At 37.8% G+C, this 26559-nt stretch overlaps 1 protein-coding gene and 1 non-coding gene across 2 annotated transcripts in view; both read right to left on the bottom strand.

The window, feature by feature from the left end:
• Window positions 1-26254, bottom strand: part of GC (GC vitamin D binding protein) — a 34761-nt gene extending 8507 nt beyond the window's left edge. The window contains exons 1-10 of the mRNA XM_032334540.1: window positions 26074-26254; window positions 14727-14796; window positions 12846-12978; window positions 9318-9529; window positions 8038-8170; window positions 7681-7775; window positions 4273-4402; window positions 2876-3078; window positions 1985-2114; window positions 1425-1522 (exon numbers count right to left, since the gene is read on the bottom strand). Coding sequence (XP_032190431.1) covers window positions 1425-1522; window positions 1985-2114; window positions 2876-3078; window positions 4273-4402; window positions 7681-7775; window positions 8038-8170; window positions 9318-9529; window positions 12846-12978; window positions 14727-14796; window positions 26074-26131 — 1262 coding nt within the window. The 5' untranslated portion in view covers window positions 26132-26254. The remainder of the gene's footprint in view (window positions 1-1424; window positions 1523-1984; window positions 2115-2875; window positions 3079-4272; window positions 4403-7680; window positions 7776-8037; window positions 8171-9317; window positions 9530-12845; window positions 12979-14726; window positions 14797-26073) is intronic.
• LOC116585464 lies at window positions 14429-14592 on the bottom strand. Its single transcript, XR_004283649.1, has one exon. It is a non-coding gene; the product is annotated as a U1 spliceosomal RNA (small nuclear RNA).
• Window positions 26255-26559: the final 305 nt, after the last annotated feature.

Consider the following 26559-nt stretch of genomic DNA (forward strand, 5'->3'; position numbering starts at 1 on the left):
ACTCTTCTAATGGGTAACTCAGCCTGGTTTTATGACCTTCTCCGGGAACTACTTGCCAGCCTCGTTGTGGGCAATGGAGGTGGTAGAAACCCAAAATTGTCTAGTTGAGGCAAGGTGGGTGCTGGGAAAGGACAAAAGGATGAGGGGCTAGTTGACTCATAAAAGCATTCCTGAAAGTAGTAAGTCCCAAGTTGGAAGAGGAGGCAAGTCAGACCAGAAGGAACTCAGAGAATGGAGAAAGAAAAAGTGTGGATGTGTGTTTGTGTATTGTTGTGCAGGATTTCAAATACCTGGATGCAGTTGCCTAGCCTTTGATTTCATAACCCCAAACGTCAGTTCTATTCCATTGTTATTTTAAATATATTGCGATTATGTAAATTGTTAGTTGCCCAGTGTAACCTTGGAGTACAAAACTTGTATTAACTATTTAATGTTATTCTATACTATTTTCTGACAATTGAGAAATAAGCATTTTGAACTTAAGGTTTTCATAATTTTTCATTTTCTTTTAGAGTTCTGCTAAAGCAGGCTTCATGGGAGTCATTGAAGGAAGTGACCTACTTTTGGGATTCTTATGTCTTTTTGTGGAGCTCTATTTGTGCTTGCTTTAGGTCTGTGTTGATCAAGATGATTTGAAATGGATCTAAGAAATCTATTTAATGAAGTTGGGAATGCCATGGATCTTTAGGAACCCAGTAAAATTCCTTTCATTACAATGGTCTTTCTTCTCTTACTTGAGAAACAAGACTGTTGACTCACATACAACATGACTGATGATTAGTTATTTTCAATTTGTAAAGAACACATGTTGGTCATGGGTGATACTACACCTGATGGAAAGTTTGTGTTGTCTTGTCAGACCCAATATGCCATAAAGTTAGGTAACTTTTTTAGCAGTTTTCTAGTTCCTCAATTATGTATGGGGACATCTACGTAAGCTTTAGGGCAAGAATGATGAACTTTGGGCTAATTTGTTGTTTTTTGAATCAAGTTCCTGCGGGTCTTATAATTCCTACTTCTGTGGCTATGTTTCTAATTCACCTCTCACCTGAAGCACATGACTTCTTTTCCCCCTCTGAAAAGGACTTCCTTTCTTCCTACATAGATACTAGATTCTACTTTTAAAACTCTTGATAGTATCTCTTCTTTTTTTTTTTTTATTTATCTGAAGATTTATTTTTTTTTTATTTCCAGCATAACAGTATTCATTATTTTTGCACCACACCTCGTGCTCCATGCAATCCATGCCCTCTATAATACCCACCACCTGGTACCCCAACCTCCCACCCCCCATCCCTTCAAAACCCTCAGATTGTTTTTCAGATAGTATCTCTTCTTTATCTTAATCTTCAACTCTACTTTCAAATCACAGTACCAAACTATTATTGACAAATGTGGAGAAAACCGCCAAAAAAATCCCTTACTTTTTCTTATACTCAGTAAAAGTGTTTTCTGAATAATCTGCACATAGTTTTTGTCCCTTCTCAATGAAAGATGATAACTCCTTTTTCAGTTGAGGGCCCTGTAAGAAAACAATTACATACAAAATTACTTGTCTTGAAGCATTGTTCTAGAAGATGTTAAATCAGAATTTTGTTTAATGTATTAGGATATGTGTTCATTATCTACATCAGACATTGGCAGACATTTTCTGCATAAGGCCCGATAGTAAATATTTTTGGTTTTGTAAGCTATATATAGTTTCTTTTGTAATTATTCACTCTGCCAATATGGCACAAAAGTAGCTATAAACTATGTGTAAACAAGGAGTAAGGCTGTGTTGTAATGAAACTTTATGAACACTGAATTTTGAGTTTCACATTTTTGTCATAAAGTTAAAAGCAAACCATTTTAAAATAGAAGACCATGCTTTGCTCACAGGCTGTGCAAACATGGGCACTGGGTCAGATTTAGCCCATGAGCTACAATTTTCCAACCCTTGCCTTCTACCAAGGTTGCTAAAGAAAATGGTAGGGAGTGGTACCTGAGCATTCATACAGCCGGTAGCATCTCCAGAGTCACAGCATTCGGCAAGGCTTTTCAAGGTTGGCTCAAGTATTTTACTGAGGAATACTTCTGGAAGATGAGTCCTCCTGCTTAGTTCAAATGTATACCTGGCATGAGCGGAGAAGGAGAGAATATGCTTTAACATGAGTAGATTGGTGTATGTGTGTCATGTTTGAAATTGGACCTCTATTATGAAGGCTGATCACCTGGCTTGTGCATCTTAATTAAAAATAAAAGATTTAGGTACAACCGACTCCAAATCAACAGGTGTGGGATTAAGAGTCTCATCAAAATGCAAATTATTAATAATTGCTTTGGAGCTATTCAGATTAGTTAATACTGAATTAAAGCTTTATGTGTGCTACACACACACACACGCATAAACACACACACACACACATTCTATATAAACCTATCTATTTCAAATGCATATGGAACTAGCCTTTGTGTAACTATAATACAATGAACACTACATAAAGCATTAAGTAGGTACCTTGAATGGCTTTTCTGTGAAAGTAGATTTGTGTAAATCCTTCCATTGTCTTATTCCATTGCTCTCTTTGCATTTGTGAAAATATTTAGACAAATAGAAATTAGTCTAAAGTTAGTCTGAATTCCGCTCTCTAATACTGGCAATTTTCTGACCCATTAATCCATCCTACTTGTGAACTATTTCTATGCCATGAATATGCACATACTCGTAGTTTATGCAGTTCATGGTCTGTGCAACATACGGAATATTTTAGTTCCTTGTTGGATGAAAAGAGGTAAATGGGGAGAAATGGTAAACCTTTAATTTTTTTGTCATTTAATGCTAGTGAACATCAGTACTGTCAGGAAAAATATTACTCTGATCAACTGTACTTACTGATCTATGGCTTTGGTGTTCCCTTTATCACATACGTCTGAATTTGTGGGCAACTCAATGGCTGGCAGCTCTGGTGTTGGAGCGGCGGGCATGAAGTAAATGCACACAAACACGTCCATGGGCGTTTTTTCTAGACAGCAGTCCTTAAACTTAGAATCCTTTGTGGATAAGTTGTCACAGATTTTTACTGTGTATTCAGGCAGCTATAAAAGCAATTGTGAGTTTGTGCACTATTAGTTTCCTGGTTGGCCTCATTAAAAATAAGGAAGGGTTAGGGAGACTTACAAACCCCGGCATGGTATATAGGAAAGGTTCTAAGTCAGGTTATAGAAAAACACCTGTTAACCCAGACCTGTTTTCTTAGTGGAAAAAGACCAGGTAATACTACGTACCTATTTCTAAAGAGGTCCACAGACTTAGAGTAACCTTTATATAAAGCAACTCTTCAAATTCATATCCACTTGAAAGGATTATATAAATGAGAAATGGTGGGAAAAGAAAGCTGACACAGTTTATAACAGGTATAAACATGAGCAGTTTCCGATAATCTAAAGGTTGCAATATTGTTCAGTAGAACTTAATGATGAAGTGATCTGAGTCTATATTGTCCAATACTATTGAGCATTTGAAATACAGCTACTGGGGCACCTGGCTGGCTCAGTTGGTAGGAGGGTATGTGCTTTGGTGAGTGCTGTGAAGTGTGTAAACCTGGTGATTCACAGACCTGTACCCCTGGGGATAGAGTATTATGCCTCCATCAGAAAGGGCATGCGGCTCTTGAACTCAGGGTCGAGGGTTCCAGCCTCATGCTGGGTGTAGAGATTACCTAAATTTTAAAAAGAATTTTTATTTTTATTTATTTATTTTTAAAATATTGTATTTACTTATTTGACAGAGAGTGACACAGCAAGAGAAGGAACCCAAGCAGGGGGAGTGGGAGAGGGGGAAGCAGTCCTCCTGCCGAGCAGGGAACCTGATCCCTGGGATCATGACCTGAGCTGAAGGCAGATGCCCAACGACTGAGCCACCAGGCTCCCCTAAAAAGAAATTTTAAACTATATGGCTAGTGTTACCTAGGGACTGAAGTTTAAATACTAAGTTTTAGAAATCATAATTAAGTTAAATAACTTATTTAATTATAATTAAACTGAATTGGGCTGTGCGGGTAGAGTAAGATCTCAGGAGTTAGATGATCTTGTCCTTGTGTGTGGACTTTGCTTCTTACAACTTCTTATTTGAAGTTGTAAAACTTCAAATTATTCATCCTGGTTAACCTTGTTTCCTTATCTATAGAATGGAGTTAACAATACACTTAAAATTCATAAGGATTCATTGAGTGAGAAGCAACCTCGAGTGCCTACCACTCAGTGCATGGCCCATGATGAGGATTCTCTTACCTCCTTGGCCATGCAGTCCTCAGAGGTGGACTCACAGCACTTGGACAGGACTGTGTTGATCTCTTCAGCGAGTGGCAAGACATCTTCCAGTTCAGCGGTTGGCACTTTCTGGGCTAATTTTATGAGATGGCTAAACAGTTAAAAATGAATTGTTAGCTTACCCACATTCTGTTTTCTTGGTTTCATTATGAACCTACACTCTGGAGGAATAATGTTTCAAATCTTTGCCCTCAATAGCTGCATGGAACCCATCTGTTACGTGTGTGATGGATCCCCTGGGCTAGAGCCACTATTCAAAATTCAGTCATCCCTAAGGCATCCTATTTTAAGCCTGATATGCAGCTTTTCTTCTTGCCAGATTTACCTCCTGAAAGCATGACTTTAAAATGTTAGATCTAAAAAAGCAATAAAGTACTAATGTCCCTGTTCATAAGGCCAATGTCCTATTTTTGTGGCCCCTCCTTATACTTCTAAAAATGGCTTATAAATGCATTTAGAAACCACAGATTAAAAAAAAAAAAAGACCTATAGCCCTAAGCCACAGAATTAATAAATGTGATATTTTGGTATATAACCCTGGAGCATTTTACAACATCTATCAAGTATTAAGTATTTCATAAGGGATTACACTCTGCCAAACTATTGATATATTTGCATTTTTCACTTAATATACCAGAAATATTTTCTGTATTAAGTATTCTTTTTAAATTGTGGTAAAACACAAAACCTTAAGTTTGCCATCCTAATTATTAGTGTATAGTTCAGTAGTGTTAAAATTATTTACTGTAAGTAAATAGCTGTAAATATAACAGATCCCTAGAGTCTTTTCATCTTGCTAAACTGAAACTGCATACCCATTAAATCCTGATAGCCTCCACTCCAGTCTTTTGGGAGCTACCTTCTTTCTTTGTTTCTATGATTTTTCACTACTTTAGATACTACACAGAAGTGGAGTCTTACAGTATTTGTCCTCCTGTGGCTGCTTATTTTACTTAGCATAATGTCACTTAGCATTCATCCCTGTTGTAGCATGTGACAGGATTTTTTTCAAGGCTGCAAAATATTCCATTCTATGTATATTCTATATTTGCTTTATTCATCTATCAATAGATATTTGGATTCCTTCTACCTCTTGGCTATTGTGAATAATGCTGCAATGAACATGGTTATGATAATATCTCTTGGAGATACCCCTTTGAATAAAAAGTGAGATTGCTGAATCATAGGGTTCTATTTTTAAATTTTTGAGCAAACTCCATACGGTTTTTTTATAATTGCTAAACCATTTTCCATTTCTATTAATAGTGCACAAGAATTTCAATTTCTCCATATTCGTGTCAACAGTCATTTTCTGTTTTGGTAGTGGCCATCTTAATGGGTGTGAAGTGACCTCTCTTTGTGGTTTTGGTTTGCATTTCTCTTATGATTAGTGATGCTGAGCATCTTTTCATATGCTTGTTTGCCTTTTATATACCTCTTGGATAATTGTTTAAACAACATGATGAAACAGAATTGAATACTTTCTTATTGAGTTATGGCAGCCCCTTACATTCTGGATATTAAACTCTTGTTAGGTATACTTGCAAATATTTTCTCATTTGTAGATGGTCTTTTTACACACAGAAGTTTAAGTTTGAAGTAGTCCTATTTATCTATTTTTTATTTTGTTGTCTGTCCTTGGTCATCTGTAAGAAATCATTGTCAAATATAGTGTTCTGAAACTTACCCTTTTGTTGTCTTATTCTAAGAGTTTTCTAGTCTTAGACCTCATGTTTAGATTTAATCACATTTTGAATTTTATTATGTGTATATAATTTTATTATGTGTATAAGGGTTCAATTTCATTTTTCAGCATGTTGATATCCAATTTTCCCAGCACCATTTGTTGAAGAGATTGTCCCTTCTGCATGGTATAGTCCCAGCACCTTTGTTGAAATTCATTTGGCCAAATATGTAAGAGTGTATTTCTGAGCTCTCTGTTCCATTAGTTCATATGTATTTTTTTAATGACAGTCCCGTAACATCTTGATTATTATTGCTGTATAGTGTGTTTTGAAATCCTAAAGTCTGAAGCCTCCAACTTTATTTTTCTTTTTTTGAGATTGTTAGGACTATATAGAGTCCCTTGACATTGCATCTGAATTTTAGAATTTTTTTTCTATTGCTGTAAAAATGCTATTGGTTATCCCTAGTGATTGCACTAGATCTGTACCTTGCTTTGAATATTATGAGCATTTTAACAGTATTCTTCCATTCAATGAGCATGGAATCTCTTTCCATTTATCTGTATCTTCTTCAGCTTCTTTTGTCAGTACTTAATAGCTTTCATTAAATGTCTTTTTACAATAGCATTATAGCAAGCCATATAGCATTCTCATGTGGATATACTATAACTAAGAGAGTTTTCCTAATTTCCCTAAAATGGAGAATCTTCTAATTTTTTTTGTATTTAAAAAGAAATGGTACAGCAATATATCAGCTAAATCTTTGTTCACATTCAATACTATTTCCCTGGGATAAATTCCCAGACACTAATGCAAGTTAATAAGTTAATGATTAAGACAGATATACATTTTATGAGAGGTTTTGTATTATAAACCTTTATGTTCTATTTGCCAAATACACCATTGTAATTCAAAAGGAAAACTAGAGGGAAAATGCCATTTAATATCTGCATGTTTCTAATGAAAGATTATTTTTAAAGAACTTAAGAAAGCAGTTTCTATTACCACTAGAGAACCTTGGGATCTGATGCCAGCACAAAATAGTTTTTTTTTTTTTCTCATTACCATGAGAGGAAAAAAGCTTGTTGATCAGAGTAAAAAGAATTAGAGACTGTAGATAGTGGAGTGATAAATCTGTGAAGTCTAGAAGTCTGGACTGTGTTAACATAGAAACTGTCAAAGTTAAAATATAGTGTTAACAGTAGCCACACAATCAAAGTGAAGGTTACAAATAAAGTAATTAGAATATATTCACAAAGCTTAAGAGATATACATTATATATACCACAAAACTTCATAGAACAAATAAGAATTTAGGAAGTCTCATGCCAAGGGAAAAAAATAGACAAAGGAAGTAACAGGTGATGAACAAACGAGTTTGTTTTTGTTTGTTTTTTTTTGTGATATGTACTAACATGAATACTGAAGAAACAGTTTCTAGTGGTCTACCAGTTTTCCCATCTGTATGTGGAAAGGTTAATTAAAAGCAAATCTCATGTTTTACAACATAGCCTTATTTATTCATATTTTATGTAGAGGAAAAGAACTAGACTGTATTTTTGTGAGTGATCGGAACGTAAGACTAAGGTGTATATATTTCATTACAAATATTTTCTCAGAGCATCCAAATATTACAGATACAGTAGAAAAAATGGCTAAACATACTGATGATGCTTAATCTTTACCTGAGCCTTGATTTCTCCTTCCCATAAGCAGCATATTGTGAGCAGACTCTATTTGACATGGTGGTGAGAAGTGATAAATGCTTCATCTGGAGTCTCTAGAAAAGAAGGGAGAGAATCCTATTAAATGGTTTAGATCCACTGAATACAGTGTGCAGGAAATTCTGAATTCTGATCAAAGAAACTTACTGATATTCCTTTCTAGAGGTAGTTATGTTTGTTTTGCTAGTGAACAACATGTAAAAGAGGCATTTTAGAAAGCTCTACTGATTCTAGAATCTGTACTTTCATTATTTAAGATGAATGGCATTAACAGAAGAAAAAAAATAGAACATAACTACATAATCAAATGATACTTACCTCTTTCAAAAAGCATACTGTTGGGCGTGGTGAGGTACAGCAGGACCCTACCATGGAGAGGTAGCTCTTGGTGTAACCAACTAAGAGCGATAGAGGGGCTTGTCCATAATTAATGGAATATTCATACATAAATCTGTGGAGAAGGAAGTAAGATTGGTTAAAACATTTTGTGGGAAGCAGAATCTACATTTTCATAAGGCTTTTAATGGAGAAAAGGATTCATTACATTAGTTTAGTTTTATTATATAAAAAGCACCAAGGATTTAAAGAACGAGTTTTAATACTAGTCACATTTAATCAGTATTTTCATTAATTTCTCAAATTTCCATGTGAATTACTTAAGAGGAAAGGTTATTTGTCTCTTTATGGTTAGTGTTTACCAGCTGCATGGCCCATGGTAATTGCTTATTAATGTTGATTGAACAAATTAAAATGAGATACATTTACCTTTCATGATCTATCCCAGTTTACTATTCTTGATAATTATGTGTAGGCTCGCTTATTTGCTGAAATCTAATTTTTAGGAACATAAGCCCTTAAGGGTCTATAGGATACTCTGAAATCTTAGGCAAAATCCTCTCTGAAATTTTCAGGGATGAGAAAGCCAATGGATTTTTTTTTTTTAAATAAAATCATGACCTTAATTTCAAACTTCTAAAACCAATTTGAAGGACATTGCATTTGGCTTTCGTATATGTATTTTGTCATTATCATAAACAGAAGTGTATTGCTGTACACTGTTGAAATGTTTAATGTTCAGAAAAGCTTTTTTTTTTTTTTATTCTTACATCCCTAGAAACAGTTGTGAACGTGACCTGCTCTACCACGTAAGTGAACATGTAACTTTGACCATCTCATTGTTTAATATTCACGAGTAGCCAGGTTGTATATTCTTATATTAGCCTTGGAAGATTGCAAAAACTAACAAAAATAGGGGAAGCACCTATCTGATGGAGAATGTAAGGATCCTTCACATAAGGAGAATCCCAATAGCTGTCAAATATTTGAAAACATCCCATAGAGAGGGAATCCAACTGATTCTGCTTCAGACAACAGAATCAAGTTTTGGAGTTTTAGAGGGTTGACTTCATCTCTGTCTGAGAAAGACATTTATAATAATCAGCACTGATGGAGATGAGAAGTCTTGGGTAGGAGTCAAGTTCTTACTGGAAATTATCCAGGTTGCTATAGAAGAGGTGTTTGTGTAGAAAGGGTTAGATTCGACACACTTCTGTTATTTTATGCCCTGAGAACTTTCACTTAAGATAAAAGCAGCTTACTGCTCAGCAAAGTCTTTGGGATCTTTCCTGAATGCCTCACAGATTTCATCATTTGTTGGCTCTACGTAGGTAGGAAATTCTTGTGGCTGGTGCCTCAGGGTAGCCATGCAGAGTTTCCGTTCAAGGCCCTCTCTGGTACAGCACTCAGCAGTTCCTGGGTGTACTGGGAATGGAGAGTCCTTTTCACAGGACCTGGCAGACAATGCTGAAGTCTAGAATGAGAGGAGGGAAACAAGTCAACTCCTGTATGGAAGATTCCAGGCTCTTAGTTCTCCATTCAATATGTCATCTTAGTTTTAAGTTTAAAAATTCTCATTAGTAACAAACCTTCCATGCCAAAAGCTTCATTGGATGTCTTGTCAACATGACAATTTGCAGAGTTATAGGCAAATACAGGGTCTTGGGGTAATAAAGGGCTCACTGGGATAAAAACAGAACCTTCACTAACAAATAGACCGTGTTTGTAGCCATTAGAGGTTGTATCCTTTAGCTCCATGTTGCGCTAGGGGGATATTAAGGGAGGTCATTTGAAAAAGCTCCACTGGTGATTCTGATATGATCTCCCACCTACTTTCTGCTGCAAATACCCCAATGAGAAGGAGCACCTCCTTTAACTAAATGAACAGTCTCTTAATTCTGGACTGTGTTAGTCTTCATTTGTTGACATTCTCTTGCTCAGTGGTTCATGAGCCCATTTTTGCATCAGCATCATTATGTATAAAATTAGGTGTCTGGGGTGTACGATGTAGAAATTCTGATTCATTAAGTCAAAGAGGAGGCCTAAGGAGCTGTTTCCCAAAGCCTCAAAGTTTATGCTGACATGCACAGCTTAAAAACCACCAGGGCAATTAATAATTTACTGCCTCCTCACTGGTGCACTGCCAGCCCATGGGCAGGTGAAACCCATGGTAAGGGCACTGCCAAAGCAACTGGAGTAGCAAAATGTTCTTCTTGGAAAGAATTTGATAATTGGAATAAATGTAGAATTGAAATTGTCCCCATATAAAAATTATCTGGGGATTTCCTTGGGTAAAAGTGCCTTGACATCCTTATATTTATTCTAGAAGTTAGTCATTTTTTTAAAAAACAAAACTTCTAAGGTTCTTTCATATAAATGAAGGAAAGCAACATGATGAATTAGTTATTTAAACCAAACCTAAGCCTTTCCTCCTCTCCCACACCAACTTTCCATCAGACTCTCAGAACTTCCTGAGAAGAATTCCTAGGAACTCTTTTCTTTAATCCTTATCTCTTTTTTCAGTGAATTTCTTTTCCATTTCTTTCCCTAGAAAATCTTTTTTTTTTTAATTACCTCCTTGCAAAAAAAAAAAAAGTTTGAAAAGAGTCAACATGTTTTTAAAAATGCTTTGAACAAATAGAAGGTGTTTAGGAAAAGGCAGTACCATCTCTGTTTCGTTATGATCTGTCTCTATAAACCTGGAGATTTTCTGTGGTCAAGGGATCACTTAGAAAATACGTGTAAAATAAAAATGTGTTCTGTTAGTGATCATGGTTGGTTGTTAATTTTAAGGTGGAGCAGAAGGTCAGGCTGCAAGTGATGGATATTTACAGAGTTGGTGGTGGGAGAAAAAGATTAAAACTCTTAGAAGGTGCATAAGGTAAATGAAATAAGATGGGATCGGGAGGGAGACAAATCATAAGGGACTCTTAATCTCTGCAGAACAAACTGAGGGTTGCTGGGGGAGGAGGGGTCAGGAGAGAGTGGTGGGGTTATGGACATGGGGGGGGTGTGCTGTGGTGAGTGCTGTGAAGTGTATAAATCTGGCGATTCATAGACCTGTACCCCTGGGGCTAAAAATACATTATATGTTTATAAAAAAATTTTTAAAAAATTGAAAAAAAAAGAAGGTGCATAAGGGCCAGATGAAGAAATTAATGGGTGAAAATAATCACTGTGTAGGATATAATCTGATCAGATCTTTGGAGCATGGTTTCTGCAGGCTTGAAGAAGCAGGTAATTGTCTGTAGAGGCCTTTATCAAGATGTATCTAAATATCCTTTGCATGAGGCTCAATGACTGCATTAGTAGATTGCTAGAAACACCTGTGGTTTCACCTTTTTCAGCTCCTGTCTACGTTTTTTTAAGTTATGTAATGTATCCAACTTTATTCACTTTGATTTCAAAAACAGAGGAAATTGAAATCTTTTCCTCAATAAATGATATATAACAAAAATTTTAAAAAATATGTTCTCCTCTTCTATTTTTGTTAAGTAATACAAGCTTTTTTCCAAACACACCCATATTACTAGAATTAATTAATCTTTTATTTAGAGAAAAAACTTTTTAGCCAGTCTACAAAACACTGAAGATATGTGTTTGTTTGCTCAGGTGTATTTTACATGTTGGCACTGGATGCTTTGTATTTGGTCATTTTTTCATTGCTACTATACTGACCTCTTAAAATTTGAAGTTCTACATTTTGAAACTACATTCAATCTTGCATATAAATTCTTTTTTATTAACATATAATGTATTATTTGCTTCAGAGGTGCAGGTCTGTGATTCATCAGTCTTACACAATTCACAGCACTCCCCATAGCACATACCCTCCCCAGTGTCCATTATCCAGCCACCCGATCCCTCTCACCCCTTTCCCCTCCACCAACCCTCAGTTTGTTTCCTGAGATTAAGAGTCTCTTACAGCTTGTTTCCTCTCTGGTTTCATCTTTTTTTTTTTTTTTTAAGATTTCATTTATTTTAGAGAGAAAGAGAGAGAGGGAGAGAATGAGTGAGCGAGAGCATAAGAGGAGAGAGGTCAGTGGGAGAAGCAGACACCCCACCAAGCAGAGAGCCTAATGTGGGACTCAGTCCCCACACTCCAGGAACATGACCTGAGCAGGAGGCAGTTGCTTAACCAGCTGAGCCACCCAGGCACCCCACTGGTTTCATCTTGTTTCATTTTTTCCCTCACTTCCCTTATGACCCTGTCTTGTTTCTCAAATTCCTCATACCAGTGAGATCGTATAATTGTCTTTCTCTGACTGACTTATTTTTCTTAGCATAATATAGCCTCTAGTTCCATCCACATCATGGCAAATGGCAAGATTTTGGTTTTTTTGATGGTTGCATAGTATTGAACCCTGTCACTTCAGCACTTTAACTTTTGCATATGCACTTCAAGGGAGAGTCTGGTACATGATTATAGGGCAAATTTTGAACCCCCAAATAATTTGAGGTGAAACCAAATTATTCTGGGGGCATTCGGTACCAGTCTTAACATGATAGATGGATGCGTAGGAGTAGGCTTTTAAGAGTAACAATATATTATTACAGGAGGTTCATGAATTAATATATTTCTCAGTTTTCCTATTTGAACCTTGTAGGACTGATGGCCAAACTGATACATTACACTAGAATAAGTCTGGGCTCTAAGGGAAATGGGCTTTATAAGTATCTCAAACTTGGAGTAGGTGGAGTTGCTAAGATTTCTCGAAGATATGGAAGAAAAGCCTATCCTGGCTTCTTTCTCTGGGCCACCCTGGACATGGCCAGCCATGTGAACCTACCCTGCGGTCATAGCAGTCGGGGTCAGCCCCTTCGGCGCAGCAGGTTTCTGTCAAGGAGACAACTTCTTTCACAAGCTGACTGATCTGTTCAAATGTGCCACTGGGAAACTTTCTGCTGTATAAGACCATTGATCTGAGGGGAAAAAAGCCAATATATATAGAATTTTTAAAAATTTCAAATTTGCACAAATTAAAATATGAAATTTGTTCAGTCTTTAACAAGAATATTGCACACCTTGATTAGTGAAAAGAAAAGGAGGTTGGCTTTTAAAACTTAGTTTTTGTTCTAGGCAAACTTCTCTTGTAAAGTGGAAGTTGGATTTGGGGTTTTATCTGAGCAGCCTCCTGTTCTTTCCTCTCTCAAGCCTCCCTAGTAGGACCCATTCTGTATCTTGTCTTTGTTCGCCATACTCTTTGCATTCTCATTTACCTGAGAAAACTGTGCTTGTTCTCTTAACTCTCAATAAACTTACTGCAAACAAATTCTTAGACACTAGTAACAATAATTCAACTAGAAACTTTGAATGTCCCTCACTGGCCTGATGTCCATGCCCACACTGAGTTTGGGTTCTATCCTTTTTTTTTTTTTTTTTTAAAGCCTGAGATCAGTAAGTGAATTCACTCAATATGTTGAAAGCCTATTATATGGCCATGGGCTAGTCTAGGCAAGTGCGCATGGAGTATCAACAAAATAGACCAGAATCCCAGCCCTGGGGGACTTACATCCCAGGAGGGTAAAATTAGAAAAGTAAAATATATACTATGTTAGATCAGTGCTTTCCAAACTTTAATGCCTCTAGAACCGAATGGGACTCTTGTTAAAACTGCTGATTATGATCGGTAGATGGGGCCAAGGTGAGGCCTCAGATGCTGCCTCCTTGTTCGGGGGAGAGGGAGAACCTTAGACAGGCTCCATGGAAACCCTGAGATCATGATCTGAACTGAAAGCAAGAGTCTGACCTGACGCTTCACTCCTTGCACCACTCAAGAACCCCTAGGACGGGGCATTTCTCTACCTGCGCCCAGGGGACCAGAGGATGCTGAAATCGCTGGGCGATGGGCCACAGGAACAAAGGTGACAAATCCTTGCAAATAACTCCGCAAAGCAGAGTAGGATAGGAAGTACCTTGAAAAGGGGCTTTTTCCATTAGGAACAGAGAAGAATTTCTTGAAAACGGCTTTCCTTGCTGGCTGAACAACGCACGTCAAGTACACTGACAACACCGAGAAACAAAAAGCCACCCCCAGCCAAAGGCACGCTAGAGCACGTCATGCACGGAAAAAAACCACCGCGAGTTGCTGCTGGTACCGTCACCGTGCACCCACTAGGAACCACGCACAGGCACATCAAAAATATCTGACGAGGGCGCCTGGGTGGCTCAGTGGGTTAAGCCGCTGCCTTCCGTTCGGGTCATGATCTCGACCTCGGGGTCCTGGGATCGAGTCCCGCATCGGGCTCTCTGCTCCGCGGGGAGCTTGCTTCCTTCTCCCTGCCTACTTGTGATCTCTGTCAAAGAAATAAAATCCTTAAAAGAAAAAAGAAACTCGGACGAAACGCCTGTTTTTTGAAAGACCAGAAAAATCAGGGGAAAGCGCGAACGCAGTCCCCCACTACTACAAATTATGCAGTCGAGTTTCCCACATTTGGGGAAATCGCAGGGGTCAGCACATCCGGAGTGCAATGGATAAGCCTCGCCCTGGGAAAACCACCTTCGTGATCATGGTATCTCCCCTGCCAGGTAAGTATGGGTTCTATCCTTTTAAAATGAGCAGAGAGCAGTTCAGCATGCTGAGTTGAAGTTTCCTCAGACATGGTTTCATTCAAGGTCAAGTAGATCAAGGTCCAGTAACCAAAAGCATGAGCAAACACCTCATACTTACAAGGATGCGAAATCATCTTTTCCCAGGTTGGCAAGTTCCTTACAAACTTTATCCTTTTCATAATCTCGGCCTAGGAATCAGAAATAGAAAAATCTATATCTTTTCCTTCTTGATGAATGCTACATTGTATGTATAAGTCTTCTATAGGATTCATCAAAGGTGAAAGTAGCATTTTTCTCTATATTTAATTTCATTTTTGCTTACCTTTTTAACTATTTTCTTACAGATAAATTTTATGGCCTGCTATAAACTGTGACAGACAGCAGAAGAAAAGCACTAATACTGAAAGTAGAAAAGTCAAATGAAGTCAGAACCCTTGACATGGCAATCTTTCTCATAGGCCCCTTCTTTACAATAATGCTAAGATGGAAATTTTTTATCCTTCCCTTCTTTGTCTCCATGTCACCCAAGTGTTAAAAGAAATAATAAAAAGAAAAAATGAAGAGTATGTCTACACACATACTTAGTGGAGAGCTAGCCCCACCTGATGCAGAACTTTAAAGGATGTATGTGAGCTCGTGTTGCCACAGTAACTCCATTATCCACCTCTGATTTCTATCCAGGAGTGGTAAGCATTCAGCTGAGGGGGAAAAATGGAAATTTGACCTCTTTCTCCAAAAAATAATTTGCCTGTGTTGTGGGTTTGGAGGAATGGGTCGAGAGAGCTTCCCCTCACTTTAAGCACAGCAAAAGACTTAAAGGAAAACACGCAGACCCTGGTAGGTGACTTCTGGAGTCTGGGAATGATGACAGGTGTCTGGTTCAGACTAGAGAATGCTAGAGGAAGAGGTTGGTGACGTGGCCTGGGATAGCAAAGGAGAAAGCTTTGTGTGGGCAGCTTTATTGTGACCTGTGGGCCTAATGTAGATCAAGCAGGAGAGTAAGCTGGCCTGGAGTGGTCTTAATTTTGGGGTGGGGCTGAGCTGTCTAGAGGGCAGTTGGCTGCCAACAGTGTACATCTCTGTGCAAAGGTGACAACTTGAAATCTGAAGGTGTGGCTGGATGTGAGAGATCCCAGAAATGATAGGAAAGAGTGCTACAAAGAAACCATAAAGGAAAAAAAAAAAAAAAATCAACCTGGAATATCTCCCATAAGCAGGGGAAACACTCTCTCACAAAAATGTCCCTTGAATTAATGTTTCTGCTGCTTATCTCTCCTGCTGACTTCTCCCTTCCCTATGTTAACCTTGGAAAAGGTAAAAACAAGTCTAGAGAATGGGAGGAAGGAAGAGGGAACAGAAGTAAAGTATATGTGTCTCTTGTTGCCGCCACAGGCAACAGGACTGATATGGGGTGAGTAGCTTCAACTTCAAAACAACTTGCAAATGTTTGACTATTAAACAAACCAGAAATTCCCCCAGAACTGTTAGGAGGTAGTTACTTTGAGGTTCAAAAGGACCAGAAGACCTTTTTAAGTGAACGGAAATATCACTGAACCTTCTCTTGGGTCTGTTCAAATGGTTGGGAAGCGATAGGTCCCACAGGAGGAGATGACTTTTTTTTATTAAGTCCCACTCATTCAGCATACCTACTACCTAATAAAACAGGGTGAGTGTGTAGAAGCCGTCCGTGGGGTTATTTCCTGATGTATCACTTTTGCAAGCAAGTCTAGGAAACATTCCAACATTTCATGATACAGCTTTTGGGGAGAAAAATGTAAGAAGTATATCAATGGCCCAGTTTCTAAATGTGTTAAGATTTAAATAAGTTATTTTTCCTGGAATTTAGATGCTAAGCCATCCATCTCAGGTGACATAATGGCAGCTTCTGTCATAACTTTGACCCTGGGCATGGCTTTGCCTCTCACAGTTCCAGCTTTGAAAGCATGAACATATGGAAGCCAGGGAAGAAAGTGGTATTTGATGGTTTGGAATAGAGGTGGTGGTGCTTGGATACAAGCTGGGGAAAAATTTTTTGGTTCTTGTATTTTTTTTTTTTTCCTTTTGAGAAGGATGTGTTAGATTTAATGGCAAAAGTCTCCTGTGGAAGAAGCTGTTCCCCTCCATCTTCCAAGTGGGCAGCTCAAAGTATATTACTGAGGTGGAAAGAGTCAGAGTTGAGGGACAAAGACATTCTTAAGCAGCACTTTGAGTGAGCCTGTTATTACAAATTCCATCAAAACCCTAAAGGGTGGGAAGGCAACTACAGGATCAAATATCATGTTATCTTGAAAAGTAGGACAAGACAGTGGGATTGTTAACGTTAGCAGCGGAGTATGAAGAACTACTTGGACTGAACCTGTTACAGCTGAGGGCATTCACATCTCGTACATCTTCTGAAATGTATCGACTAGTTTACAAGGTTGGATATTGTCACTGTTTCCAAAGGTCAAAGAATGCCAAAAACTTCCATTAATCATTAACGGTATCCAATGAGACCAGCGATTCGGGCATGGGGAAAGAACTTAGGTGAGAGCGGTCCTCCTATAAGGAAGAATATGCCATTAGGATGTCCATAGAGTTGTTTTATGTTGTTCTTAATGTAGAACTAGGAAAAATAGCTGGATGTTAGATTTTAGTTCAGTGTGTGAGAATTGTTTTTATAGCTGTGACTCATATATGATGAACCACTTTTTAAACAGGTGAATTTGTTTTGCCCTGGAAATAATCAAGTGGAATTTAAATAACCATAAGTATTAAAGATTCTTGAATGTAGTACCAGATTGGGTCTTCGTGATCTCTGAGATCACATCCGAAAGTTTACAAAATAATTCCTTTTAGAAATTATAAATTATATGGACACCCCTCCCCCCAAAGCTTACTGTGTTTTAAACCACAAAAGATAGCTCCAATAAAAGCTTTTCTCTTTTTAATGCAGAGGAGCTAACTCTGTTTAATAAACTTTCCCTATAAAAAGAGGTCATTTTTGTTACTTTGATTGCAAACAATCAATAACATGAAAAGTGAGAGCCAGTATTCAAATGATGCACCTCTGATGAACATTTAAAAAAATATTTTGTTTCTAGACTTCTAGGGTCAGATTTCTAACTTAACCAAAAAAGCAGTTTCAATATGATATGGGAATGGGAAAACATGTGAATGTAGTATCAGTAGATCCCACAGATTATTCTGTTCAATAGCTTTAATTAAATTAACTGATGTTTGCACTAAAATGCCTTAGAATCAACTGGTGTTAGATACTGCTTTAGTTAGAATGCAAAATAACAGCATCAAAGTGTGGAAACTTGATCAACTAATGACTTAAAGTTGTTTGGGAAAGATTTTTGCTGAAAATTCAGCCTTGGGCTTGATAGAAGCAAAGAAGGAAGCTGGGAAGAAAGTCACTAAGAAAGTGTAGAATTAAAATATAAGGGTAAAAAGCTCTTAAAGAAATAACCTGTAGAGGAAGCTGTTGTACTGTGTATCTTTCAGGTAGAATACTCAATATGTTTCTGTATGTTTCCGTTTAAAACTTTTTTTTCCCACTTATTTATCTACCAAGATCTATAGCTTCTAAGTCCAAGTAAATATGTTCATCATTTTCTCATGGTCCAAAAAACAAGTACTGAAGTTAATTTCGATGTGATTATTACAAGTGGATTCCTTATTCCATGGAGTATTGCTAAATGTTTTCATACTGTTTGAATTCTCTTTGATTCATAGAATTAAATCCTATCTAGAATGAATTGTAAACGACATAGTCTGTTCTTTAATGTTCCATGTGGTTGTAAAGAAAGCAATCTGAACTTTGATATGGGCCCGGTAAATATTGGCATAATCTCAGTGACTCTGGTGAAATCATTGTCACATTAAGTGACCCCTCAGCACTCACTGTTTACAAATTTCATTAACAGTTTTCCTTTTTGCAATAGTCTGTCCCATTTCTATCTGTATTGTGAAATATTCTGGTAAGTGGTGTCTAATTCTAGACTTTTGGAAACTTGATTTATTTTCAGGAAGTTTTTATTGCTTCATTTCCTCTCAACACAGATAATGATATTCATACATGCAACAGATATATTTTGAAGACCTGTAGCAGGTATTGGGTTCAGTATTGAATATAAATGAATAGCAAAATAGACTTATTTCTGCCCTCATGGAACTTTCAATCTAGTGTGATAGAAGTAAGATACTACCATCTTGGTGCAAACTTTGCTTAAAAAAAGATGGCGTATTTTTAAATGCTTTAGCCACTGTTAGAATATTTTTCTAAAATCATTTTGGTCCCTTACAAAAGCTGTTATATACCAGGAACAACGGCTATATCCTAAATAACATTGATTTAATAAATGCTTATATAGAATGCTAGAAACTGTATTAAGTTGCTCTTTTCCTATTGTGTTCTGGAAAATTATGGTCTTTAAGAGCTCTGCTGGGCATTCTGTATTTTTTTGTAATTTCATTCCTTTGGCATTTTCTTTTCTATTGTATGCTTATAGACTCATCTGTCAGAAAAGATCAGCATATTTGGGGGGAAATTGGAGGGGGACATGAACGATGAAAGACTGTGGACTCTGAAAAACAATCTGAGGGTTTTGGAGGGGTGGGGGGTGGGAGGTTGGGTGAGGCTGGTGATGGGTATTATGGAGGCACGTATTGCATGGAGCACTGGGTGTGGTGTATAAACAATGAATTCTGGAACACTGAAAATAAATTTAAAAATAAATAAAAATAAAAATAAAAAAAATAAAAAAGAAATATAAGAACAAAAAGGTACCCTGCAAGAAACTCTGAAGCCACCAATCCTTAAGGAATTGAAGTCTGGTAGAGAGAAACATGTAACACCAATAGTGCTCATTGCCATAGAGGAGATTGAAACAGAGTAATACCACACCTCAGAATGAAGAGGGCTTTTAGAAAGCTATTACTTGAAGTGAATCATGAATAATGGGCAGGATTTTAACAGGAGTAGATGAATTGGAAGAAGTGTTTTGTGTGGAGAGAACAACTTGAAGAGTGATCTAAAGGTAGTGAACCACAAGTCTGCTTGAAAAAAAAAAAAGCCCAATAAGGAAATGAAAATGTGGACTTTAACACATGTTTGATAGTCAAAGTTTTACTTTCTAGCTAATGGGGTATCTATTGGAATATATTCCTGTAGGGGAATTCAAGGAAAATAATCTTGGATTTAAGATAGTCAGTAGTACCTTTTTCATAAGGCTGTTCTATGAAATATGTTAATTTAAGTAAAAATGCTTAGCTTCTCTCCTGCCTAATGTGATAAACACCCTGTGTTAACAACTTTTTATAGCAAAATTTAATGATGATATACATTATCAGATTCTATAATCTTGTGATATGGGTATCCTGAGAAATTTTTTTTTTCCACAGGTCCTTCTTGCCGGTGGTAGCTTAAATTACTTTCTGGTTAGAATATGGAAGAGAAATAAAAATAGAAAACTCCCAGAGAGCAGGGAAATGAGTTAACATGCACCCCAGTCATCTGGCGAACTCTTACCGGATCTGGCAAATAGAATGGTAGCCTGTCAACACTGAGATGCCTTGGCTCACTGCTTCTTTTCTCTGGGAAGTTTCATCTTGTCACAGGAACCAGAAACCTACTGTACTAGACTTCTATTGCTACTGTAACAAATTACTACAAATTTAGTTGTTTAATCAATACAAATTTACTACCTTACAGTTCTGGCAGAGGTTTCATTGGGCTCAAGTCAGTGTCAGTAGGACGGTGCTCTTCTTGGAGGCTCAAGGAGATTATGTTTCCTTGCCTCTTCCAGTTTCTAGGGCTGGCCTACATTTCTTAAGTCCAGACCCTCCTCTCCATCTTCAAAGTCAGGAATTTTGCCTCTTTTTTCCTTAGTCACACCTTCCTCTGTTCTGATTCTCTTCTACTTTTTTTTTTTTTTTAAGATTTTTATTTATTTATTTGACAAACAGAGACCACAAATAGGCAGATAGGCAGGCAGAGAGAGAGGAAGGGAAGCAGGCTCCCTGCTGAGCAGAGAGCCCGATGTGGGTCTTGATTCCAGGACCCTGGGATCATGACTTGAGCTGAAAGCAGAGGCTTAACCCACTGAGCTACCCAGGTGCCCCAGATTCTCTTCCACTTTAAAGTACCTTGTGATTACACTGACCCCACCCAGATAATCTGACATTATTTTTCTGTTTGAAAGCCAGCTGATTCCTTTTTTCTTTCTTTCTTTCTTTCTTTTTTTTAATCTGCAAACTTAATTCCCTTTTGCAATGTATCCTACCCTATTCACAGCTTCTGGGCCTTAGATGTAGACCATTTTGGAGGGCCCTCATTGTACTTACCATATATTCTTATTTAAGCCTCAAGTCACTGTCAGTTGACTCTAAACAGACACCAGAAGTGTGGTGGATTTGTATCAGACAAATGAACCCTGGAATCCTACCAGTCCGTTGTATATGCTCAAACTCATCAGTTCATTAACCTCTCAGTAGTGATCCTGACTTTGATATAGTCCATCTTTTGGATCGCAGTTACCAGTTTACCAGGTTTTGTAGTGTATCTTAATATGAATTGGGGAAGAGATGGGATTTGATTAAGAAGCCATTACAGTAGTTAGGTGAAGGGGAACAAGGATCTGGACAAAGACGGGATGTGGAAATGTAGTGGATGTCAGAAGTAGTGTTCACAGGCCTTGCGCTAGATACATATGGGAGGGAAAAGGAGAGAAGCCAAGGGAATACTGAGGAGCTTTCTGTAGTAAAGGGCTCTGGGTAAAGCTGATGTGTTTCGAGGCTGAAATTGGTAGAATGTGGAAACGGTTGGATATAGATCTAGCAAAAATGGATACAGTAAAATCTAGGAAGTCTCTATGGGATTGGACAAAAATGATTTCAAGGTACTGGGAAAATAAGGGGACTAGAAGACAGAGCCAGGTCCATGGAGTACGGATGAACTAGAGTTTGGATCAGTTAGGGATGACCATGAATTTCACTTAATTTCCCTTAAACTGGTGCTAGTGAACTGGTTTTCTCCCCTATTCTTGTACTAGTGAAAGATTGTTGAGATCTCTGTCCCGTGAGAGGCAGCAAAGTCATGATGGTGAGCAGTGTCTTTGTAAACATAATTAATCTGTGTAAAATTCTGATTCTGCTACTTGTTAGTTTAGTTTCCTTAGATAAGCTACTGACCCCTCCCTCCTATAGATTCTCACTTTTAAAGTGGGGATAATAGTACTGAGTTGATCAAGGTGTTATAATGATGAAATAAATCTATTTAAATGATCTTGAGCATTTTAGAACAATGTGAATATTTTCTATTCAGTGCATGGACTCTAAGACCAATGTTTCATAGTGGATACTTCATAAATCTTATTTTTATAATTATCTTCGAGTTTACTACTTCCAGGATGTCTATTAGGTATTTTAATTGAAATTTAATTTTCCTTAAATACTTAAAACTATCTTTTGAGATCAGTACTCTAACAATCCTAACTTTGATTTTTTTACAAAAAAAAAAATATCTATTGAACACGAACTACCTGGCATGTGGTATTTTAAAACTGAGAATTAAGGAAAAAAATAAACACTTTGACCTCATGGAGCTTAGGGTGTACATTTTATATTTGTTATAGTAAACAGCTGGTGATCAGGTAAGGTGATGAATACTAAAAAGAAAAATATAAAGCAGGGTAAGGGGATAGAGAAAAATGAAGTGGTTGGTGCTATTTGAGATGGGTTGGACAGGGAAGCTTCTTCTGTACATGAACTTGGAGCAGACACTGAAGGAGGTGAGGAAGAGAGCCACATGGATCTCAGGGGTGTCAGGGCTCTAAGAGGAGGGGAGAGTTAGTGCAAGCCCCTTAAGTGCAGAGCACATAGCACGTGGGTGAGTGTAGAGGTCTGTGGCTGAAGCAGAGGGAACCTGGGGGAAACAGAGCAGGGTAGCTATGGGCAGAATATAGAGGTTAAGTGGCCATAGATAACCCAGGGAGAAGGGTAATCAATGCCTCTTAAAGATTCTTCATCTCTTACTCCTAGATTAATCTCATGGCCTTTAAAAGCATGCATACTTATGCCTTCACTCTGCACACGCTGGTGAAGGCATACCTGGCATTCCACCTTACAACAGTGGGGTGTCACATTGCTTTTGATTTCCAGGGAGCTTAATATGGCCTTTGATGAAGTGATCTCTCTGACTTCAGCTCCTCCTCCTCCTTCTTCCTGGCTAAGTCTCTTCTGTGCTTTGGCCCTGGCTTCTTTGTGATTTTGAATCAGGCCCTGCTTGTTCCTGGGACTTTTACATCTCCATTCCTTCAGTGTGAAGCATGCTTCTAGATCTTTGCATGGCTGCCTTTTCATCCTGTAGCTCTCTTATCCTAGGTCACCCCCTCAATTAACCATTATATATGTTTGGCAGAGAGGATATAAAGACTTCTCTGGGGAAAATAAAGATGTCTACTTATCCTGCATATTGTACAGCTACTGTCCCTGAACCAAACTGAGGACAACTTGTTTTTAGTATGACTGCTGATGAAGGGGCAACTTGTAGCAAAGAGAAACAGAGATTCATTGGTGATCGGGGAGACTGGGATAACCCATATAACCTAGGGCTGTTCTGGCAGACGAGTGGGAGAAGGAAAATGCAGCTCACCCACCAACCCAAAGGACTTAGGTTCTTCTTGCTCTTTGGTATCCCATCTAGTAAGGATATGCATGCAGAGAATGAGTGCCTTAAAGCAAAAAAGAAAATAAAATTGTTCATAATAAATATCCTGTTATGGCCAACAGCTCATATAAAATGCAGAATTGTGTTTCCTGTAGCATCATTTCCTTAGTGATCCTGTAGCTGTGTCAGCTGCCTTCCTGCTGCTTTGTTGGGAACAGGGAAAGATCCATTTTAGATCTCAGTCCTGAGGAAAGAAGTGAAGTGAGGAAAGAAGTTGAGTGGAGAGGCAACTGGTATACACGGACCGCTTGTCTCTCACGGGGTAGCTAAACTGGATGTATTCTTAGACCCCATCCAGATCTGTGGCATATTTGGTAAAGTCCCTCTCTCCCAAGATGTACTCAAGGGCTTGTGAACTGAATCTCCAGGGCCATTTGTTAAGAGAAGACTGGCCTGACTGGAGCTGATATCCATGTTAAACTATAGTGGTATCCATCTTAAACCTGATGTTTCCCAAAGAACCCTTCCTTTCCCAAGGACATTTTAGGAATGAGCTCATGTGTTTGAGAAACTGGGTGAAATAAGATTTCCTTCTTATAGGACTTCTCAGGACCTTTAGGATAACAAAGCCCTTGACTGTACACCGACCACGAAACACTAATGTGTGGCCTAGTTCTTAAATATGTTGGCCATAGAAAGTTTTTTTTTTCCAAGAGGAGACGTGAATGAAACAGACTTTCAAAAAGGTGTTCTAGATATGTACTATGGACTATTGGCCTGCTCTCTAGAGCTAGAACAGGCAGAGAGAACTGCAACCCAAACCCATCCCCTACTAGTCAAGCCTCCTCTCAATTCCTTGAATCTGGGTACTTTGTAACTTTCTTCCAAGAGACTGTACACCTACATTCCAGGCAAATCATTGGCTTGGTCATTGGGTCATGCTTATGCATTATCGAATAGAGGACTAATGTGTCAGGACTACTCTTCCCAAATATTGGACAGGTGGTACTTACAGATGTATTTTATATCTCAGAATACCATCCGGCCTGTAGCACCTACGTAATCTTTTTTTTTAATTAATTAATTAATTAATTAATTTTTTGAGAAAACAAGGTGTATAATTATCTTTTGCCTTACTTAGGTCACATTACATTCATTTACTGGCAATTTCTTTTTTTTTAAATTTTTTATTTTTTATAAACATATATTTTTATCCCCAGGGGTACAGGTCTGTGAATCGCCAGGTTTACACACTTCACAGCACTCACCAAAGCACATACCCTCCCCAATGTCGCACCTAGGTAATCTGACTGAAGTTGACCTTGAGGTTCAGATGTTTAAGAAAGATGAATTGTAGTTTTTAATATCCATTTCATTAGAGTGTGAGACAGTGCTGAATGGTGTCCAAACAGAGGGTGCAGACCCCTGCTTTCCAGAGGATGTTTGTAATCCTTTGTGGTGAAGCCAACATATACTTACTGAGTCACTAGTTCAAAATGACTCATGCCCTATGCTATGGGTCCACACACAATCCCAGGACCTAGTTACTCCTAGATCTTCTGTTTCAGTGATCTTTATCTGAATATATTTCAGTAGAATTTTCCAGGTTCAGATCTGTAAGAGTAAGCTTTCAGGGTTTCTTTGGACTTAGCCTATCGAGAGGTCTTTTAAAGGACGCCATTTATTTTATTTATATCTCAGACTTGTAGTCTCAACATTAGGACCCATAGCTTGCTAAGAATCTATAAGTGAGTAACTTAAAATGCCAAAGAACTTCAGGGACAAAAGATCAAGGAAGAATGAATGTAAAAAGAAGAGCAATAAGGTTAGTCACGTCACCGTTGGTAACCAACAATTTCTGGGATACACATCTTCTACTGGTTAGATAGATTACCGATATGGCTATTACCCTGTGACTTGGGTGAGACTCTTCACTGAGAACAGTAGATGGACGTTTTAGTTTGCCAAAGCGAGACCAATGCAGATTTCCTTATAAGCATTGAAGAATCAGCCAGAAAAGGAAAAGCTTCTGAATTTTGTACTTTGGGAACTTCTCATAAAGTTGTATGCTTCACATATTTTAGCTTGTATCATTTATAAGTTTTTTTTTTTAATTAATTTATTTATTTATTTATTTATTTATTATTATTTTTTTTTATTTCCAGCGTAACAGTATTCATTATTTTTGCACCACACCCCGTGCTCCATTTATAAGTTTCTCAGAAATGAAGACACCATTTGAAGAACATTAGTGAAAAATACACTTAATTGTTTTGATAGTCATGTTTCATATCTTATTAAATTCTTTTGTGTGGGATCTTTTAGAAACTATAGTACGTTTTCAAGTATTATACATACACAGAATTCCTTAAAGAGGATCAAGGATCTTAGCTGACTTCATGCATCATTGATACGGCATACCATGCTCTCAAAGACAATAAATCTTCGAAGTCTGGGGGGCAGGGAAATGCTCAGTGGTAGACTACAGTTTCCATTTGCATTATCTTTTAGCCACGAAAAAATTCCTAATTTCAAGTGATTCGCTCTAGATCTTCATTTTCAAAACAGGGAAGGATAGTTAAAAAACAAAGATTTTTTTTCTTTTATGTGGTTCTTGATTCCTTGCAAATTCCAGTTCAATGCTATATGCCCCATTTGAGCTCAGATTGGTACCTCTTTGATTCTACCATTATCCTTCACAAAGCTTACCAACTCTCTGTTCTTCACTTTTTTGTAGAATTTTTAAAAATAGTAATGGAAAATAAGATTAGTAAGAAGTCTTATAAGTGATTGTACCACTGAAATGTCTTACCTCTTTCTAGAGCATGCACCCATGCTACAGCAAGCAGAAGAACCAGGATCCCCTTCATTTTCTTGCCGGCAGTTCTGCAGCACCCTGTCTCCTGTAGGTGACCCAGTACAAAGTAACAGCCCAAAGTAACCAATTTCCTTTTACTGAGATTCCTGACTGTGAACTAATCAATTATTAATCTCCACACAGAAGCAAGGGCAGTCATCCTTGGCCCAAAAGAGATAAAATAATATCTATCAAGGCAAATAGACACTCTGGCAGGGGGGAATGTAGGAGATTTTAATCATTAACTTTGTCAACCTGCACAAGAGTCAAGGAATACATAGAATTTTTTTTTCCCACTGCTGCTATTTACGAAGATTGATTTAATATATTAACTAGTATACATCCCTCCCCTCACCCCCTTGGAGGGTTATGTCTTTGGACTCTCCCTACCCTTCTCATATATAAATGGGAAACTGGAGATTTCTCTACTGGACTGCTTTT

This window comes from Mustela erminea, chromosome 2 (genome assembly GCF_009829155.1).
Source record: "Mustela erminea isolate mMusErm1 chromosome 2, mMusErm1.Pri, whole genome shotgun sequence".
Lineage (NCBI taxonomy): Eukaryota > Metazoa > Chordata > Mammalia > Carnivora > Mustelidae > Mustela > Mustela erminea.